At 42.8% G+C, this 22,182-nt stretch overlaps 1 protein-coding gene across 10 annotated transcripts in view; it reads left to right on the forward strand.

Annotated features, from left to right (window-relative positions):
• ADARB1 (adenosine deaminase RNA specific B1) overlaps positions 1 to 22,115 on the forward strand; it is a 154,912-nt gene extending 132,797 nt beyond the window's left edge. For 7 of the 10 annotated variants that reach the window (XM_030806041.1, XM_030806040.1, XM_030806045.1 and 4 more), the window contains 2 exons: positions 16,572 to 16,750; positions 17,757 to 22,115. In XM_030806041.1, coding sequence (XP_030661901.1) covers positions 16,572 to 16,750; positions 17,757 to 17,936 — 359 coding nt within the window. In that variant the 3' untranslated portion in view covers positions 17,937 to 22,115. The remainder of the gene's footprint in view (positions 1 to 16,571; positions 16,751 to 17,756) is intronic. The other 3 variants (XM_030806044.1, XM_030806046.1, XM_030806043.1) reach the window with 2 other exon arrangements.
• Positions 22,116 to 22,182: the final 67 nt, after the last annotated feature.

Here is a 22,182-nt window from a genome sequence, read left to right on the forward strand (position 1 = left end):
CACACTCTTTAAAAATGGGTCCCAAAGCAAAGCTCTCAAAACTTTATTAAAAGTCTTACATTTAACAAGTGACCTGGACAGAGGAACTACCAGGACATTGGCCCCCTTGCTGTGCGTCTGCACTGTGCATCACAGCTCACGTCGTGTTCTTTACACTTTGTCACCTCACATTTTATTATAAAGGTCATTCCCATGTTAAAAAGAGAGCGAGGTATGACGGTGCCTAGTGAATTGTGGTGTCTTTAGGGAGGAACAAAAATGGACATAAATGAATACAAAGAAAAGATTACCTGAAACCGGGAGCAAATCAAAGTAAAAATGTAGGGATAAGGTGTTTCTTTCTTTAAAAAAAAAAATGCTGTCAGGATTAAAGTGAGAAGAATTTAATTTTCATTTCAGCCTGAACACTAGTTTTACTTTCAGAAAGGTTCTTGGTGCCAAGCTGTGACACTTTTGCCTTTGTGGGTATGCACATTTGGTACCCTTGCTTAGCACTGTGGAAGCAGAAGTCTCTCGAGCTTTCTCAGACTTTCTCTCAAATGAGTTTCACATCCAGCACTTGCAAGTTTCAGGACAATTCCAGCTTCTGATTTACATCCATTGATCCCCTGAGTGTGAGCTCCTCAACTGGCCCAGTTTGTTGCCCAAGGCTCACTAAGAGAACCCAAGAAGAAGGAGCGGGTTGCCCAAATGCCCCACGTGCTGGCTCTGGGGACCTTGTTGACAGACAGCCTGCTCTGGGGTCGGCGGACAAGCCTCCCTATCCTGCCGGTTTTCATGTTGAACGTTGGCACGAAACGTTAACAAACAAGGCTGCATGATGGGGTAGGGTCCTCGTGAACAGCTTGCATTTAGGTATCTCTGGGAGGACAGCACAGGGACCCGAGGGGGCTGGCAGCAGGCCCAGGTGTGTGGCAGGAAGAAGGCAGGTGCCTGCCGAGCTGCTGTCCACCCGAGACCATTCGACATTATGGGCAGGAAGAGCAAGGGAAGCTGGTTTAATGAGGCCCTGGCTGGAGTGAGAGAGAAGGAACATCACTGTGAGAGTGTGTGAAAGTGTGTGTGTGTGCACGTGTGCGTGTGTGTGAGTGCATGTGAGAGTGTGCATGTGAGTGCGTGCGTGTGAGTGTATGAGTGTGTGTGTGCGTGTGCATGTGAGTGCGTGAGTGCATGTGAGAGTGTGTGCATGTGAGTGTGCGTGTGCATGAGTGTGTGAGTGTGTGTGTGCGTGCGTATTCTCCAAGTAAGGGCAGGCATCGGGGTTGTGGGAAAGAGGTGTCAGTAGCGTCAGTTTCCTCCTTGCCCTGGTGTCTAGGAGTGAACGTGCCATGAGTCATTGTAGAAGAGAACGACCACCAAGCTTGGCTCCAAGTACAGAATCATTGTTTTAATCTGACAATTTTTCTTTCCATTTTACTTTCTGTTTTCCTCCCCTTTACTTTTGCTGGACTGATTAAATTGTCTTTCCCCTTTGTTCCCACTGGTGGGAAGTTCTAAATCTTATTTCTATTCTGACCAGTGGTTACCCCAATTTTTAAAAACAAATATGTTTAAATCACTTTGAAAAAATGTTGGCATCAAGAATTAATATTTGTAAAGATCCAAACTTGGGGAAAGCTGAAATATTGGGCTCATTTTTATTCCACACTCTTCCCATCCTCATCTTCCTAGATTCTGATGGCATCATCTTGAGTTTTAGAAACTCATTTAATATTGTGCTTTTCCTTTAAAAGCCTTTCTTAATGAGTCACACAGCCACATGATCAACAATTGTTTAGATGAAAATGTAAGAGCTCCTGGTTTCTCTTCTAACCAGTTTTCTGTAGCCAGTGCCCCTGCCCTTACCTCCACATCCAGATTTATTTTTCACTTTGCTGGAATACATCCTTAATTGGGGTGACAGGGTGATTTCTTGGTTGGTTGTTTTTGTTTGATTTTTGGAGAAAAGTCCTGTGTGGGTGGGGCCCTGGATCTTGACGTTACCTGGCCCTCGTCTGTGCGCCGGGTGGACTGGGGACTGTGGATGTCTGGGCTCTGCCCTTCCCCCAAGGACACATCAAGACTCCACGCCACCCCTCCATGGTCACCCTTTGTCACAGAGCCAGTTTGAGTTTCTTTCCTTTCTAGAAGGTACCCCCTTGTTTCCTCTCCTGTAGCATTACATTTATCTATTTTCCTTAAACTTCAGGAATTTCAACAGATTAACCTTGGTGTGTGGCTAGTTTGTTGGAGTTTCTTTCCTACTTACTACCCTGAATCCTCTGATCTGGATTGTTGAGTCTTCACTTCTGAGAAGTTTCCTTCTGTCCTGTCACTTCTGCTAGAAGCATCTTCTCTGCCCTCTCTGTTGTCCCTGAAAGTGCTGCTGAGCAGAACTCACAGGCCTGTGACCAGTGTGTCTCCTCTCATCTGATGTGCTTTTTTGACTGTACTGCATTCTAAGAGAATGCCTGACTTCTCTGTCACCATCTCAGGAGTGAACTGTTTTCCCCGTGGAGCAGGCTCCCCAGGAGCTCATGCCTGGCCCACTTGCCTGCACCACGGCTGCCACATGGCTCCCTCTCTTGCTCTAGTTCTCCTTTCTGGGAGAGTGACTCCATTTGGGGCTCCTCATCTCTGTTGGGTTTTCAGTGGCTGCATTTGGGGTTCCTCATGTCTGTTGGGTTTTCAGTTCTCCTTTTGCATACGGAGAGAACAACTTTCTAGTGATTGGAACTGTCTAGAAAAGAGTTTCCTGAAAGGAATTGAGCTCCCCTGACTGGAAGCATTCAGGTTGGAATTGGATGGACGTTGCTGTTATGGACACAGTGACAGGGGATCTGGCTGAAAGGATGAACCCACGTGATCTCCAGATGTCTTCTAAACTCGAGATCCTACGGAGTGCAGTTTGCTTGTTTTTAAATTCTCTGTGCGGATGACTGTAATGGTACAGTACAGTTACCTATTGTATCAATGACACTTTTGAAGGTTTTTAAAAATAATAATAGTTATACTTCACTGACTGCCATCCTCAGGCCATTTCCCGGGCATGTATGTGCTCAAGTCAGGAGCCAGATTCTTACATGCACCCCTGAATCCACACCACAGCCCTGTGGGCCGGGCCTGCCATCACCCTTCACAGTGGAAGCAGCCGCAGCCGGCAGACACCACAGGGCTTACAGCTCACAGCCATGTTCCACTGTCCATAGGACAAGTACAGCCTGAACCCACATCCGACCTTTCACCACCCCAGGCCTTGCCTCCTATGGACGAAGACAGTGCACAAGAGTGCCTTGGGGCTCCCCCAGGAGCTGCTTCAGGAAAAGGAGGAGCTGGCAGGATCACTGTGAGCCTCTCAGCCCCACTCCACCTGCTGCTCCCCTTCATCCACATCCAGTTAGCATCTCCTGCCCATGCAGCTCTCTGGACATGAGCCCACCCCACTCAGGACCACAGCTCTGAGGCTCCGTCCACAGCTGGTGTTTTAAAACCCTGAGATCTCCTTTGAGAAAGGAGTGTTATTTGGCCAGAAGTCCTCTGTGTAAAGCCCTCAGCACCTGGCTGGGCTTAATGGACAACCAGGACAAGTCATGTCCGAGCTGGCAGAGAAAGCCTGAGAGCAGCCCTGGGGAATGGGCTGGAAGGGTCAGGAGAACCCAGCCATCTTGCTCTGTACGGATTCTAATGGATTGTGTTTATTTCTCTGTCAGCTCAAGGGCTGCCCTTCTTAAGACGATCACAATGAAAGGCTCAAAGGTACTCTGCTCTCAGCTTAAATGGCAGGTTGGTTTTGGACCCAGAGGGGCTCAGAGGCTCCCTCCTGTGTTGCATGGCCTGTATCATCCTCACTGGGGGTGCTGTGCACAGTTTTCCTTATACTGTAACTCATGCCCAGGTCTTGACTACTTCTTATTTGCAGAATAAAGGCCACTTTCAGTCGAGATTGTAAGTACACATTTTCCTTGATCCACTAATGAATGTCTGATAGTTTCTATAACATGAACCCATAATAACCCTAAAATATCTATTAATCATTAGTATATCATTCATTTTTGATTACCCTACTATATGAGGAACCTATTGGAAAATACCTTTAGGGTAGAAATAAGAAAAAACATCAATGCCAGCTCTTCTGAGTTTTTTAATTGTAGCAGTTATTAGTCCAATTCAGTTTCTCTGTATTTTTGCTTTAAAAGTTCTGATTCAGCACACTTAATTTACAACAACAGAGGGATTCTCATTACTGGCCAAGTTGTTCTTGCTTTTATTGGTTTCTGCACCGTGGCCTGGGATTAACTCATTACCCTAGTTCCCTCTTTGCAGCCTGGAAAGATAAGCATCTCACTCGTGTCAGCCCCCACACTGCATTGGCCTCAGGGACTCGTAGAAGTATGCATTTATGACCATTTAGGGGCTTTCTGCCCCAGAAAAAGCGTATGGTTAGTATTGGAAGCTCGGGCTATTTTCTTTTTGCCTTATTTCCTCCATTTTTGTTTCGAGATGGGACTTGATTTAACTTAAAATATAAAAAATATTTTGTACTATTGGGATCTTATACTTTTCGTTAATCATTTAGTTTTAGTGAAAAATATTGTAATTCTGAGGTTTAAGTATCGTTCAACAGTAATCCTTTATTTTGATGAGAAGTAATGGAATTGCAAAGGAAGATAATATAAGTGTTATCCATTTGTTTATGAAAGATTCAATTCCATTATGGTCAGAGATTCCCCAACAGTTTAAGTGGACACCCTCTCTTCTAGCCATTCCCCCACAAAAGAAATCCTTCCTGATTCTGTCTGCTTGAAGGGTGTGGCCTTGAACATGCTCCTGGGGCAGCTGCCTCTACAGAGTGACAGCTCAGGGGCCTGCAAGAACTCAGAACATGCAGGCAGGTGCTGGAGGTAGGGCAGGTGTGCTGGTAACACGGAAGACCTCAGTTCCACTGGCAAAACTGTGCCACGGGAGAAACCTGAGCGCGTGGTAAAAACCACCCCAGCAGCAATCCGTAAATGCAGAAACAGTGACCTCAGGAAGACATGAGGCTCCTACCAGTGCCTGTGATGAGGCCAGCCCAGCCCTGTGTGTGGTTAGGGCACACCTGACCACCCTGACAACCAGGGAAGGCCGGTGCCGGAGCTCTGAGCTCTTGGCATGAGGACGTGGTCTTGGCTGACTGTTTTCCTTCAGACCTTCTGCAGAATGGAATATGCACATCAAAGAAACAAGCAGAAGAAACCATGCCGGCCACTTGTATTGAATAAAAATATTTTACTTACAAACTTGGATTATCAAACTTAGGAGGAAAATAACACAAAAGAGAAAGATCTGTATGAGAAAATGGAACAACTGAGAGAAAGAATTTAGAAAACAGAAGAGAAATAAGTAATGATAAATCTTATTAGTATGTTATTTAGTAAGTGCTGAAATCAAATATTAATTTGAAGGTCTAGAAAATATTCAGTATTTTTTGAGTGTGCAGTGGGCATGGTTCTGGGTGTTGGGATTTTGCAGTGAACAGGACAAACAAAACCTCTTCTTCATGGAGCTTTTGCTCTGATGGGGGCAGGGGGACGGTGAAGTCAAGTAAGTCTCAGATAACTTGGAACAGAAAGGCAGAATTATGAGAAAAGCCTTCAGAGATGTGGAAAGTTATCCAGAAGGCCCAATGTTTATTTAACAGCATTTCAAAAACAGGAAGTAGGGAGGAGGAAATAACAGCAGAAAATTCCTCAGTACAGAGGAAAACACAAATAATGGAATTAAGTGGATGCACTGAGTACTGAGCAAGATTAATGAGAAAGGTCCACGCCCAGCACATCACGTTGCAGTTTCAGAACACCAAGGACAAAAAGAAGATCCTAAAAGCTTCTAAGTTAGCTGTAATACGTTACAGATTTATATAACCCTAATCAGGACACCGGAAGTCAGAACGGAGTGGTGAGATGACTTTCTGGTTCTGAAGAGAAAATATTTTTATTGTAGAATTTCCTACCCAACCAAATGTTAAGCATTGGGACGAAGTGATAGTTTTTAGATAGTCAAGGATTCAGAGGACATACACTTTTGGAGGAAACAAAATGACTTGAGGATACTCTAGCAAAATGAAAAAGACATCTAAGAAAGAGAAAACTTGAATTTAAGAAAGAATACCTTATAAATCCAAAGTACAATTGAAAAGGGTAATTCACAGCAAGCCTGAAAAGTAATTTCCAAATTAAAAGAGAGATTCATATTAGACAACACTAAAAAGAATGTTTTTAGAAGAAGGTGAATTTATTTTTAATGAATAGCCTAACTGAGAAGCTGAATGCTCTGAATGGTAGGGTGAAAGCAAACACTTCTTTTGTGGACAAAAAAAAAAAAAAAAGTAAAGGAGAGTGGAAACTCCAGGGAACATAAAAAAGCTATTCAGGAAAGGAATGGCTCAGACATGAAGCAAACAAAACTAAGGCATGATTTTGAACAATTCTTGAGAAGCAGAACAAAGAGACTCCAGTATAAGTTTGTGCTTGGAGGGTGTACTGAGGAGCACAGGCTTGGTGGTGGTGTCAGCACTGTGTCTTCTGCAAAGTCTGTCACTTTTAAAATGTTAAAAAAACAAAAACTTGTCTAATTATTAGATCAGACAAGAAACCAGAACTTAAACTACTGACTATTTAGAATACACATATCAAAAATGGTGAATTGGAGCCCCACTTACCCTTAGGAGATCATGGCCTCGAATGAATAGAAAAAAATAAGTGAACTAAGCCTTTCTTTTCCAAAATTGGGAGGGAAAGCACAACAAAGCTAAAGAGGAAATATAGGAAGAAGGAAGGAAATAGAAGTGAGAAAGAGAGAGGGGAGAAGGAAGGAAATGAATGATACAGGAAAGAGGAAAAAAGATTAAGATTAGTAAAACTGGCCAGGCGTGGTGGCTCACATCTGTAATCCCAGCACTTTGGGGGGCTGAGGCAGGTGGATCACCTGAGGTCAGGATTTTGAGACCAGCCTGGCCAACACGGTGAAACCCCGTCTCTCCTAAAAATACAAAAATTATCTGGGCACAGTAGCGGGCACCTGTAATCCCAGCTACTCAGGAGGCTGAGGCAGGAGAATTGCTTGAACCCAGGAGGGGAGGTTGCAGTGAGCCAAGATTGTGCCACTGCACTTCAGCCTGCCATCTCAAAAGAAAAAAAAAATAGTAAAACTAAGAGAGACATTGACTTCAAAGAACAATAAAACAGATCTACCACTGCCAGGGCTATCTAATCTAATATCAGATAAAACAAAAGTAACAAAGTGGAAATTGAGGGCTATCTGCAGATGTGGAGGAGGGTACAGTCCCACTCCTTATTGCAGTTCCCCTCTCCAGGAGGCCAACCAAGGTTGGAAAATACTATAGTACTTAGAAAGAGCACGTTCACATAACTTTGACTACAGTATATTCTTATAATTGTTCTATTTTAATATTAGTTATTGTTGTCAATCTCTTCTTCCTATTTATAAATTAAACTTTATCATAGGTGTATATGTATAGAAAGAAAACATAGTTATATAGGATTTGGTACTATCTGTGGTTTCAGGCATCCAGTGGGGGTCCTGGAATGTATCAAGATTTCAAAAGAATTCTTTGTTCAACTCCGATACTTATAAATTTGAAACTCTCAACAGCAACAAAGAAAAAATAAGAAGATGTAAATTATCGAAGTTAACCCAAAAAGAAATACAATATATAACAAAGGAAATTTCCAGAGAAGACATTGAAAAGGTTGTCCACAAATTACCTTCCAACAAATTCACAGATGGTTTAATCTGTCTATCAAAGAACATGTAATTCTACCTCTCTATAAACTTTCCAGGCCATAGAAAAGAGCAATTGACCTAATCCAAATACCAAAACGACAAAACCCAAATAAAAAGAAAAGCCACGGAATTTCCTATGACTATAGATGCAAGACTCCTAAATGAAATACTATAAAATCAAATTTAGCAATATGCCCAGAAACCTAAGTATAGTTTCATTTTATACCTATTAGTATAGTTTATCCATGAGAAGGTTATCAGAAAGGATCCATAACATCTCAGTGCTTTACAGAAGTCAGCATGTGTTCATGAATGTGTATGCTCACATATGCATATGTGTGTATACACGAAAAGAATATGCATTCAAATGGCAAAGCTCATCTAGGAAGGAAGGATTGTTTTGGGAGGGTTTAAGAATCTATAGAGTCTTTAAGAATTACCCAGCCAGGCATGGTGGCTCATACCTATAATTCCAGTGTTCTGGGAGGCTGAGATGGGAGGATCACTTGAGGCCAGGAGACCATGCTGGGCAACATAGCAAGACCCTATCTGTTAAAAAAAAAAAAATTTAGCTGGATGTGGTGGCATGAGCCTGTAGAGGTGAGAGGATTGCTTGAGCCCAGGAGTTCAAGGTTGCAGTGAGCTATGATCGTGCCACTGCATACCAACCTGGATGACAGAGCAAGACCTTTTTTCTTAAAAAAAAAAAAAAAAAAAAAAAAAAGGGTGGGGGGGGAAGACTCATGAAGGATTTTTCTTTTTTTTTTTTTTGCACTTTTTTTTTTAAGACAGTGGCCAGGGTCCTGCCCAAAACCTACCCAATCAGAATCTCAGAGGTAGAATTCAATGTGCTTATTGTTTAAAGCTTCATATCTGATTCTACTAAACATATCTGCTTAAGAACTACAAAATATATAGTGGCTGTCTCTGGGTTTTATAGCTTTAATTTTCTTTTCTAAGGTTTGTGTGAATTTTTGGAATTGTCCACAGTGAGCAAATATTATTTTTTAATGAGAACAATTTTTTTATTTTTAAATTATCTTTAGTGTCTTTTCACAACTTTATTGAGGTATAATTGGCATATGATAAACTGCATATTTAAAGTATACAATTTGATACATTTTGGCCTATGTTTAGGTCTGTGCAACCATCACCACAATAAAGATAATGAGTATACTTATCCACTTCAAAATTGTCTTAGTACTCCTTCATAATCCCTCCCTCTCCCCGATCCCCATTCCCATCCCCAGGATGTACCGTCTGTCTATATAGATGAGTTTGCATTTTCTGGGATTTTACATAAATGGCATCAAAAGGTTTGCACCGTTTTGGTCTAGCTTATTTCACTCAGCTCAATCACTTTCAGATTGATCTATGTTGTTGGGTTTATCCATAGTTCATTCCTTTTCATTGCTAAGTAGCATTGCACTGTGTGGATAAACCACAATTTGTTTATCCCTTGAAATATTGATGGATATTTAGGTTGTCTCCAGTCTTTTAATATTATAAAGCTGCCGAGAACATTTCTGTACAAATCTTTGGGCGCTTGCTTCCATTTCTCTTTAGTAGATACCTAGGAGTGGAATGGCTGAATCATAAGATAGGTGTATGTTGAACTTTTTAGAAAACCATTAACCTGTTTTCCAAAATGGTTGTACCATTTTTACATTACTACCACTAGTGTACGAGAGTTGTAGTTCTGTCACTTATATGCCAGCACGTAGTATGAGCGGTTGTTTTAGACATTTTAGCAGGTGTTTAGTGATATTCCATTGTGGCTTTAATTTGCATTGCTCTGATGACTAATGAAGTTGAATGCCCTTTCACATGCTGATTTGCCATCCCTGTGCCTTCTTGAATAAACTGTTCAAAACTTATGCACATTTTTACTGAGTTGTTTAACATCTTATTACTGGGTTTGGAGAGTTATTTATATTTTCTAGATACAGATCCTTTATCAGATATATGATTTGAAAAATGCTTTCTCCCAATCAGTGGCTTGTCTTTTAATTCTCTTCATAGTGTCTTACACAAACCACATAATTTTAATTTTGACAAAATCTAATTTATAAAAATTTTCTTTGATGGATCATGCTTTTGATATTATATCTAAGAAATATTTGCCTAAGTCAGTGCTACAAAGATTTCTTCTTATATTGTATTAGAAATTTTACAGTTGCAATTTTTACATTTAAGACTATATTTCACTTGTGTTCATGTTTGTGTAGGGTATGAAGTATGAACTGAAGTTCGTTTTTTGGCATGTAATACATCCAGTTGATTTAGCACCATTTAGCAAAAGGTTCCTCATTTCTTCATGGAATTGCCTTTGTGCCCTTGTCAAAAATCAGCTGGCATGTATATATACATGTGGGTCTATTTCTGGACTCTGCTGTTTGCCTTTAATCTCTTTGTCTAAAGGCCAGTATTACATTGTCATGATTACTATAGTTTTATTATAAGTTTTGAGGTCAGGTAGAGTTAGTCTTCCAACTTTGTACTTTTTCAAAGTTGTCTTGGCTGCTTAGGTCCTTTTTGTATTTCCATAACAATTTTATAGTCCGGTCATCAGTTCTACATCCTCATTGCACTGGTTAGGACCTCCAGTACAATGCTGAGTAGAAGTGATGACAGCAGACATCCTTCTCTTACATGTCATCTTGGGGGAACACATTCAGTCTTTCACCATTAGGTATGACGTTGGTTGTAGGGTTTTTTATTGTTGTTTTTTGTTTTAGAGACAAGGTCTCACTCTTTCACCCAGGGTGGAGTGCAGTAACGTGATCATAGCTCATCGTAACCTGAAACTCCTAGGCTCAAGTGATCCTCCTGCCTCAGCCTCCTGAGTAGCTGGGACTACAGGTACATGCCACCATGCCTGGTTCATTTTTAAATTTTTTATAGAGACAGTGTCTTCCTGTGTTGCCCAGATTGGTCTTGAACTCCTGGCCTCAAGCAACCCACCTGCCTTAGTCTCCCAAAGTGCTGAGATTATAGGAATGACCCACCATATCTGGCTGCTGTAGGTTTTTTACAGATGTCTTCATCAGCTTAAGGACATTTTTTTTTTCTATTTATAGCTTACTAAGCGTTTTTAATCAAGAATGTATGTTGGATTTTGTCAGATGCCTTTTTTCTGCTCTTAGATGACTACTTTCATTGCAGTGACTTGGGCCTATAGTCCCAGCTACTTGGGAACTAAGGCAGGAGGATCACTTGAGCCCCGGAGTTTGAGGCCATCCTGGGCAATGTAGTGAGACCCCATCTGAAGCAACAATAACAAAAAGTTTGCTACTGGTGACATTAAAAAAAAAATTAAACCAACTTTGTATCTTTGGATAAATGTTATATGGTTATTATGTGCTATTCTTTTTATATATTGTTGGATTCAGTTTGCTAAAATTTCATTTAGAATTTTTGTATTTATATTTGTCTGTAGGGATATTGGTCCATCATTTTAGTTTAATATCTTTGTCAGGTATAAAATGAGTCAGGGTGCATTTCTTTCTCTTCAGTTTTCTGGAAGAGTTGGTTTGGATTTGGTATGATTTCCTTAAATATATGGTTAAATTCACCAGTGAAACCATTGGGCCTGAAGTTTGCTTTGTGAGAAAATTCTAACTGCAATTTATTTTTCTATAATAGATTTAGGGCTATTCATGTTATCTGTTTTTATCTTTTTTCTTGAGTAAGCTTCAGTAATTTGTCTTTCAGGGAATTTGTCCATTTCATCTAATTTGTCCAATATATTGGCATAAAAGCATTCAGAATATTCATTTTAATATCTGTGATATCTCTAATGATATCGTCTTATCCCTTATATTGATGATTTGTATCTTCTCTTGTTTTTTTCTGATCAATCTAGCTAGAAGTTTATCAATTCTGTTCATCTCGTAAGTGCCAACTTTTAGGTTCAGTGCTTTTTGTCTTTTATATTTCAATAATTTTTACTCTGATTTTAATTATTTCTTTTTTTTCTCCTTACCTGGTGTTTCAATTGCCCATCTTTTTGTAGTTTTTTAAGGTGCTAGCTGAGGTCATTGTTTTAAGACCCTTTTTACTGCTTTTGTAGCATTTAAAAATTATGATATGTTATGTTTTCATTTTCACTTATATTAAAATACTTTGTCCCTTGGGTTATTTAGAAGTCTGCTATTTAGTTTCAAAATACTAGAGATTTTACAGAGATCTTTCTGTTGTTGGTTTTTTAGTTTCATTTGATGACTTCAGTCCTTTTAAGTTTATTAGACTTGGTTTTATGGACCAGAATATGATCTATCTTTATAAGTGTTCCACAAAACTTGAAAGAATGTGAATCTGCCACTTTGGGGTAGAGTGATCTGTAAATGTTGATTAGGCCAAGTTGTTTGATTATACTATTTATTTTCTTTTATATTCTTACCGATCTTCTCCTTGGTTTATCAGTTATTGAGAGGCAGGATTGAAAATCTCTTAGTTATAATTGTACATTATCTATTTCTTCCCCTTTTTTAGAGTTTTTACTTCCTGTATTTTGTAGCTCTGTGATTAGATGCATAAAAATTTAGGATTGTTGGTTTATCTTAATAAACTGACCTCCTTTACCATTATATGATGACCCTGTTTATTTCTGGTAATAATGTTTGTTCTGAAATTTGCTTTGAGATTAATATAACCTCTTCAACTTTCTTTTGATTAGTGTTAGCACAGTGTATCTTCTATCCGTTTATATTAAAGTACTTTATATTAAAAATATGTTTCTTATAGGCATATATTTATATATATTTATATATTTGGATCTTGCTTCTCTGTCCCACCATGGACAATCTCTGCCTTTTCACTGAGGTACTTAGACCATCTACATTTATTGTTATTATTGATATTATTAGGTTTAAATTTCATCTTGCTACTTATTTTCTACGTGTTTCATATGTTCTTTGTTCACTTTTTCCTCATTTTCTTACTGCTTTTGCCTTAATTGGGTGTGTTTGATGATTCTGTTTTGACTCCTTCTTGACTTTTGAGCTGTAACTTTTGTTAATTTGGTGGTGGTTTTAGGGTTTATAGTATGCATTCTTACCACAGTCTACCTTCAAGTGATATTTTACTACTTCACATATAGTAAAAGAACCTTACAACAGGATGCTTCCAGTTTTCCATTCCCAGCCTTTGTGGTATTGTTTTCAGACACTTGCATATGTTAAGAAAATCCACATCTTATTATTATTATTTTCATCTTAATAACTATCTTATAAAGGAATTTAAATAATAAGAAAAAAAACCTCTTGTATATTTATCCATGTAGCTATCATTTCCAGGGCTCTTCATTCCTTTGTATAGATCTGGATTTCCATTTTGGTATCATTTTTTCTTCTGGCTGGAGGACTTCCTTTTACATTCCTTGTAGCACAAGTCTTCTGATGATCAATTGTTTCAGCTCTGGTATGTCTGGGAAAGTATTTTGCTTTCATTTTGAAGTATATTTTGCTGTACAAATATATTTCTGCTGGAATGGCAGGGTCCTTTTTCTCCTTTAAGCACTTTAAAGACATTGCTTCCCTGACTTCTTGTTTGCATTGTTTCCAGGAAGAAATGTGTTGTTATCTTTATTCCTCTGTGTGTTTTTTGCTCTGGGTTTGCTTAAGATTTTCTCTTAATACTAGTGTTGAACAGTTTGTTCTGTTGTGCTTTGGTATAGTTTTATTCATGTTTCTTGTGCTTGGGATTCATTGAAATTCTTTAATCCATGGGTTTGTTGGTTTCATGAAATTTGGAAATTTTTTATTCATCTTTCTTCTGATATATTTTCTGTTCCCCCTTCTCTCTCCTCACCATCATGAAATCTAATTACACATATTTCACCCTATCTAAACCTGCCCCATATCACTGATTTTCTGTTCTTTTTTTCTCTCTTTGTGTTTCATTTTTGATAGTTTCTGTTACTGTGTCTTTAAGTTCACTAATCTTTTCTTCTGTGGTTTCTGTTCTGTGGTTGGTCCCATCAAGTGTATTTTTTATCTAATACATTGTAGTTTTCATCTCTAGAAATTTGGCTTAGTCCTTTTTATATCTTTATGTCTGTATCTTCTCTATGTGAATGTCAGGCACTTTTCCCTCTGATTCTCTCAGGAGGCTGTTTCCCAGCCTTGAGTAACATGCGTACTCTGATCAGTGCTCCACAGGATATTCAAGGACACCCTCTGCGTATCTCCAGGGTCACTCTCTCTGCATGTCTCTTCCTTCTGCTGCTCTGTCTTATGAAATCTGGCTGACTTGGTTGCCCTTGACTCTCAATTCAGGGGATCTGCTACACTCTGCCTGGGTTCCTTACTCTGAACAGTAAACTGTTCTGGCAGTAAACTGTCATCTGGGTTTTAATATCTCTCCAAGGGAGGGATAAATGGTCATTGAAAGCAAGTGAGCATGGTGACGGGGTGGAGGTGGCCTCCACAGGGCATGAAGTGAGTTGTACTGAGTCATCTGAGAGTGCAGTGTGCTGCTTTTGGCCAGTGGGCTTGACAGTTCAGTGTCTGGGTTCAGAATATGAGTCTGCCCATGTTCTAAGCATGTTCTAAAGATTCATATCCTAAATTAGTTTTGATTTTGGTGGCCTATAACATCCATGTGATATGAATTATCAAGCTCAATATATAAATGCAGATACATGTATTCAATTCCGAGTTATGCAAGTATCTTTTTAAAAATTTTCAGGCCGAGGCAGGCGGATCACGAGATCAGGAGATCGAGACCACGGTGAAACCCCGTCTCTACTAAAAATACAAAAAAATTAGCCGGGCGCGGTGGTGGGCGCCTGTAGTCCCAGCTACTCGGAGAGGCTGAGGCAGGAGAATGGCGTGAACCCGGGAGGCGGAGCTTGCAGTGAGCCGAGATTGCGCCACTGCACTCCAGCCTGGGTGACAGAGCGAGACTCCGTCTCAAAAAAAATAAAAATAAAAAATAAAAATAAATAAAAATAATAAAAAAATAAAAACTTTCAACCCTGCAAAATTAGCCTGTGATTAGTTAAGATGAGATAGTTTAAACACAGCAAGAAAACAAGTACAAGGGTCCTTCAAAAAGTTCATAAAGTTAAAAGATAAAAAATTTTTTAAAGATACAAAATTTATTTCTCAACATAAGCTCCATCAAATTCAAGACATTTTTGTAAGTGCTGATCCTAGCCATTTAGATTGTCCCTAAAGAACTGAATGGTGGCTGGGTGCGGTGGCTCATGCCTGTAATCCCAACACTTTGGGAGGCCGAGGCGGGAGGATCATGAAGTCAGGAGATCGAGACCATCCTGGCCAACATGGTGAAACTCCATCTCTACTAAAAATACAAAAACCAGCTGGGCATGGTGGCATGTGCCTGTAGTCCCAGCTACTCAGGAGGCAGAGGCAGGAGAATCGCTTGAACCCAGGAGGCGGAGGTTTCAGCGAGACGAGATCACGCCACACACTCCAGCCTGGCAACAAGAGTGAGACTCCGTCTCAAAAAAAAGAACTGAATGTCTTGGGAGTTTAACCATGTCAGTGCAGCCTTTCTTACATTATTAACTGAAGAAAAATTCCTTAAGGGTGCCCGTTAAGGAATTTTTGAGATTAGGAAACAAAAAGAAGTCAGACGGAGCCAAACGAGGTGGATTTGCAGCCACCATAAGGTGGATGGCTCATGATTTCCTATCGAAACCCTCGCGGTTGCCCTTGTTTGATGAGAGGAATGAATAGGCGCTTTGTTATGGTGAAGGTCTCTGGCGAAGCTTCCCCAGGGGGTTTTCTGCTAAAGCTTTGGCTCACTTTCTCGAAACACTGTCATCATAAGCAGGTGTTACCATCCTTTGGCCCTCCACGTGAACCCAACAAGCAAAACACCTTGAGCATCCCAAAAATGCTGCCATGGCCTGTGCTTTGGCCAGTTGGCCTGTGCTTTGACTGGGCCCCTTCCACCTCTTGGTAGCCTTTTTTTTTTTTTTTTTTTTTGCATTATGCATTTTCTTCAGGATTGTCTTTGTAAAAGCTATTTTTATCTCCTGTTTGATATTTGTTCTTGCTTCAATTTTAGCAGAAGTCATGCAGCTCTGATAGGAGCGCTTTTCAAACAGATGTCTTAATCTTCTTAGTGCCTCAAACTAGATCCTATTCAGACATGTTTCAGCAAGTTAGTACAAGTTTATTTTGGTGCCAAAAAATTTTGAAATCCATGAGGTTTTTTCATAATAAGCATTTTCTATGAACTTTTTCAAGACTCTTGTGAACCATTTCAAGACACTTGTTAAGAATTAGGGTTTCCTATTGCATCATGGATGTCACACATGCAAAGCCACATGACCTGAACATGCCTGGCCTCTCAGTGGCAGGGGAGCACATGCAGGCATGAGCGCCAGTGGTGGGTGTGATACAGGAGCAACCCCCACCTGCACGACCTCGTGGGACCTTGCATTAGTCTCAGAAGTGGCTCCCACCCATCCACCCTCAGGCTGCCAAGGTTCCTGGCTCCGTCAGTGCCAGAGTGAGAAAAGACACACCTGTCAGAAGTCTCATGATTTCAGGTTTCTGTCAACCTTCTGCCCACCTGCCCTATCAGACAAGTGCGTACCCATGGGTCAGTTCTGCTTTCTCAACACTGCTCCTGTTCTGGTGGCAGTGGAAGAGTGTGAGGCCACTGCCACGGCAGATGCACACTCAAGTCTGCGTATATTCCTTGGCAGGCAGAATTCCCCCACCACGCACTTCTGTGGCCATGTCTGAGCACAGTGTGCCGCCCCTGGCTGCTCCCTCCCTGGGGGTGAAAGCGAGCTTCACACCACCTTCCTGTGTCTTCCATTTCAGGCATCAGCAATGCAGAAGCACGGCAGCCAGGGAAGGCCCCCAACTTCAGTGTCAACTGGACGGTAGGCGACTCTGCTATTGAGGTCATCAACGCCACGACTGGGAAGGATGAGCTGGGCCGCGCGTCCCGCCTGTGTAAGCACGCGTTGTACTGTCGCTGGATGCGTGTGCACGGCAAGGTACTGAGGCGCCCTCACCGCAATGCGCCGGCTCCACTTCCCCAATAGCTTGTCTGTCCTCACACCTACTGTAACTTAAGTTGTTTCATCATGTCATCATGCACAGCTTCCAAAAACGATCATTTGGAATGATTGTTCCTTCAGATTGTTTTAGCTTAGAAGTATGGCCACGTCCCTGAAACCTTAATGCCATCTCAAAGGCAGCTCTTTTCCTCCCTGCTGCAGAGTAACACCCACTGCCAGGCCACTGTGTGTGGTGGAAACGTCTCTTACTCTCAGATATTGAAAGTCATTATGCAAAACGCAGGGCCAGTCACCCTGCTGTCCCCTCCTTCTCAGCAACACAAAAATTGCTTGGATTCTGATAACCCTTCAGTAGAGTTTTTAAACCTTTTGAATTAGCTGTGGGGCCCTTTTTTCCCCAGAATAAAACTTTATATAGTAAGTCAGGGTATTACTAGTTTGTGTTTATTCTTCAATCAAGTAGATGGCATCTATTTATTCTGAGACCAGCATTGTGCACTGGCATGGGAGGTATAGCCAGAAGTGACAGTGCCCGGGAGGGTCCTGTTCACACAGGGGCAGCACCCAGGCCAGCTGCCACAAGTCCAAGGTCCACACAGAAAGGAGTTACCAGCCATATGAGGGAAGGCCTCCGAGGTCATCAGGGTGATAACAAGGACATAACATCAGTGGTGCTTCTTATAGTTAAAAATGAAACTTGAATCAACTATTGGTGGTTTCCCAGAAGCATGTCTTCAGAACTCGGGGGTCTGTAGCTGCCTGTTTGACCAGCAAGACCGGAACTTGGCGATAACTCAGCCCTTAGGAGACGCCGCACCTTGTTCTGTGTGAAGCCATTCCCTTGGCAGAAGGCACCTTCCTCTGGGTTGCTTTCCCCCCAGAAGCCAATGCAGTTCTAAAGGCCGTGTTTTGGCATCTTATTAGGTGTTATTTTCATCTGTTACAGCGTCAACAGTTTCATTTGTTTTTTATCCCTTCACAGGTTCCCTCCCACTTACTACGCTCCAAGATTACCAAGCCCAACGTGTACCATGAGTCCAAGCTGGCGGCAAAGGAGTACCAGGCCGCCAAGGCGCGTCTGTTCACAGCCTTCATCAAGGCGGGGCTGGGGGCCTGGGTGGAGAAGCCCACCGAGCAGGACCAGTTCTCACTCACGCCCTGACCTGGGCAGACACGATGGGGGGTGCAGGGGGCTGTGGGCATCCAGCGTCGTCCTCCAGAACCTCACATCTGAACTGGGGGCGGGTGCATACCTTGGGGAGGGAGTAGGGGGACACGGGACCACCAGGTGTCCATGGTTGTCCCCAGCATCTCACATCAGACCTGGGGCAGGTGCGCAGTGTGGGGAGGGGATGGGGTGCGTCAGGGCCCAGCATCGCTGCCTGGCATCTCTGCCGCAGCGTTTCACCTTCTGAACCGTCCAGTGACTGCTTTCAATCATGGTTTACGTTTAGAAATTGAGTTCTACTGAGTAGGGCTTCCTTAAGTTTAGGAAAATAGAAATTACTTTGTGTGAAATTCTTGAATAAATAATTTATTCAGAGCTAGGAATGTGGTTTATAAAATAAGAAGTAATTATGTCAGGTCACTTTTATGCCACATTATTTTAATTGCAAAAAAGCATCTATATATGGAGGAGGGTGGGAAAATAGAAGTAGGAAATAGTAGCCTAAAGGAAATCGCCACACGTCTGTCTCAACTTAGGTGTCTTTTCTCCGTAGGTACCTCCCTGGGTAGTTCCACACACTAGGTTGTAACAGTCTCTCCCTGAGGAGCAGACTCCCAGCATGACGTAGCGTGGCCCTGTCACGCACACGGGGTCCCGCAGCGGTGACTGTGTGTCCTGCAGAGGCGTGACCCAGGCCCCTGTAGCCCTCAGCCTCCTCTAGAAGCTTCTGCACTCCTTGTAGGATCAGATCATGGAAAACTTTTCTCAGTTTACTTCTAAGTAATCACAGATAAAACATGGCCAGTAACCCCGGGCTGGCCATTCATTCAGGTTTTTTAAAGGATATTTAACTTTTATGGACTAGAAGGAATCAGGAGGGCTACTGCACAATACATGGCCTAAGTTCCCTCTGTTCCTTCCTCGGAATCGAATGGGTGTGGATGACTGCCCGAAGGCCTTCACAGGATGGAAGTAGAATGATTTCAGTAGATACTCATTCTTGGAAAATGCCGTAGTTTTAAATTATTGTTTCCAGCTTTATCGAAGACATGTTTGAAAAATAAAAAGCATCCAAGTGAGAGCTGGTGAGACCACGTGCTGCTGGCGTAGTGCAGACCAGACGCTGACAGTCCCGACGGGAGCTCAGGGCTGCCCAGCACCCAGAGTGCACGGGACGGCCCCCCGACAGAGGGAGCCAGCCCAGGAGGTCAGGAGCGCGGCAGGCGAGGGCCCTGTGTGGACCACCTCCACCAAGCTCAGAGATTTGCACCAGGTGCCTTGTTGCCTCCGCTCAGGATGAAAGAGGAGCTGAGAGAAGTGCTCTGCCTGCCAGTGCAGTGCCCAGCTCCAAGGCTCTAGAGGGTGCTCAGGTGGGTCTCCTGGGGCCATGGGGAGAGATTGGTGCAGACCTTACCCCACAGCATACACCTGCCACAGCGAAATCCAGGGTGTTGGCACCTGTGTGTCCGCGATGGGCCTAGGAAACCAGAATGGGGCAGAGGGGCATCATCCTCCCACTGGACGCTGGGAGCTCAGACCCCAAAACTGAAGCACCATGGCTTTGGCAGGGGGTGTGCCTCCTGATGTCGGGAGCCCCATCCACGTGTGTCCACACAGATCTCGTCCCAGTGCGGCAGGAAGGGGTGCTGCTTAGGGCTCATCGTTGGGGACATGACCAGGTTCAGCGGCTAGAACGTCTGCCCCACACCAGCCGCCTCCTCTACCGAAGAGGGTAGTTGTCTCCGTGAAGCAGTCAGAGTGGGCGTCTCAGCCACTGCATCACCACAGTGGGGTTTTGTTTAGGCAGATCGTGCTGGGGTTCTGCACCTGCAGAAGGAGAGGTGTCTGTTGTCCTTGGCCTTCCTCCAAGCAGGCTCTTGCACACTCTAGAAAAAACACCTTGTAAGTCTGTGCATTTTTATTGTCTTGATAAATTGTATTTTTTTCTAATGGGGATTGGGAGATGGACTTAGTTTTTAAAAATATGTGGATTTTGGTTACCGAATTTAGTGTTAATATATTCCATATACATAACAAAACTCCCCGGTATGTCTGGCTTTTCCCTTCTGTCAGGTAATAGCTAAAGTGTGCATGATTGCTCCCTGTACCACCCCAAATAAGTGAGTGCCTCACCTTGTGGGGCCTGAGCAGCTGCCTTGAGACCATGTGAGATGGCGCCTTTCCGGGGTGGCCTCGTGCAGCCTTGAGGACAGGCACAGGGCATCCTATCCCAAGCCGTCCAGGCAGGAGGAAGGCAGCCAAGGCAACTGGGTTCGGGGGGCCCTGGGCGGGGCGGCTGTAGGGAGGAGTTGGGTTCGGGGAGCCCTGGGTGGGGAGGAGTTGGGTTCTGGGAGCCCTGGGCGGGGCGGCTGTGGGGAGGAAGGTGATGTGCAGCGGACCAGAGGCTCTGCACTGCTCCTAGGACAGCTCATCTGTAATCAGAAAAAATAAATAAATAAAATACAGAATGCTGACTCCTCCCTGAGACAGATCAGGGAACTTAGCACTTTAATCCCTCCCTTCTGAGCGCTCAGTGTGCATTAGACTATAGCTGTTTCATTGACGTGTCGTTTTGCATCCAGTGTCCTTGATGTGGGTGGGTTTTAGAGACTTAGCAGAAAATTCAACACAAGCAGGAACTTAATTTTTTAAGAAAAAATAGTACATTTTGAGGACATTTTGACAAGTAGGGGAAGAGAGGGCTTCTGTTTTGTTTTGTTTTGTTTTGTTTTGTTAGCTAAACCTGAAGTATTAATTCCACAAAGACACTGCCCCTCAGGACCACTCAGGTACAGCTCTGCCAGGGACAGAGTCCTGCTAGTGGGAGGTCTCAGGTGGGGCGGTGTATTCTGTGCCATGAGGCAGCGACAGGCTCAGATGGATGTCGTCACCACCTTCCTCGGCTCTCATCACCTGGTCATACGCCAGGCCCACCTCTTCCCAGCAAGGGACGCCAAAGAACTGCAGTTTTGATTCTGAGTCTTAATTTAACTTTTCATCATCTTTTCCTATTTTGGAGAATTTTTTGTAATTAAAAGCAATTATTTTAAAATGTGCAAGCCAGTATCTCACAAGGCATGGATTTCTGTGGAATTTATTTTTATTCAAATAACCATACTTATCTCCAGGCTGTGGAATCGCCACTTTCTTTGTGAAGACTGTCTCTCCTTGTAATCTCACACAGGTACTCTGAGGAGGGGACGGCTCCGTCTTCACATTGTGCGCAGATCTGAGGATGGGATTAGCGAAGCTGTGGAGACTGCACATCCGGATCTGCCCATGTCTCAAAACAAACACATGTACAATGGCTCTTTTTCCTTCTCAAATACTTTACCCCAGAAGCAGGTGGTCTGCCCCAGGCATAAAGAAGGAAAATTGGCCATCTTTCCCACCTCTAAATTCTGTAAAATATAGACTTGCTCAAAAGATTCCTTTTTATCATCCCCATGCTGTGTAAGTGGAAAGGGCATTGTGTTCCGTGTGTGTCCAGTTTACAGCGTCTCTGCCCCCTAGCGTGTTTTGTGACAATCTCCCTGGGTGAGGAGTGGGTGCTCGGGGCCTTCCGTGTGAGTTCTAGTGTTCACTTGATGCCGGGGAATAGAATTAGAGAAGCCTCTGACCTGCCGGGTGCCAGGGACTGGTGGAGGTGGATGGCAGGTCTGACTCGACCGTGACTTAGTTGTAAGGGTGAGTTGGCTTTTTCAGTCTCGTGTGAAAATCCTCCTGTCTCTGGCAGCACCGTCTGCACTTTCTTGTTTACTGTTTGAAGGGACGAGTACCAAGCCACAAGAACACTTCTTTTGGCCACAGCATAAGCTGATGGTATGTAAGGAACCGATGGGCCATTAAACATGAACTGAGCGGTTAAAAGCACAGTCTATGGAACGCTAATGGAGTCAGCCCCTAAAGCTGTTTGCTTTTTCAGGCTTTGGATTACATGCTTTTAATTTGATTTTAGAATCTGGACACTTAATATGAATGTAATTCGGCTGAGAAACATGTTGCTAAGATGCAATCCTCAGTGTTCTCTGTATGTAAATCTGTGTATACACCACACGTTACAACTGCATGAGCTTCCTCTCGCACCAAGACCAGCCGGAACTGAGCATGAGACGCTGTCAAATACAGACAAAGGATTTGAGATGTTCTCAATAAAAAGAAAATGTTTCACTACTCTGGTGTTGCTGAGACTTTCTTTTCCTTTCAAATTATTTCTGCCCTTGGCTGCACTAGCAGGCCT

The sequence above is a fragment of the Nomascus leucogenys genome, chromosome 25, assembly GCF_006542625.1.
Source record: "Nomascus leucogenys isolate Asia chromosome 25, Asia_NLE_v1, whole genome shotgun sequence".
Taxonomy (NCBI): domain Eukaryota; kingdom Metazoa; phylum Chordata; class Mammalia; order Primates; family Hylobatidae; genus Nomascus; species Nomascus leucogenys.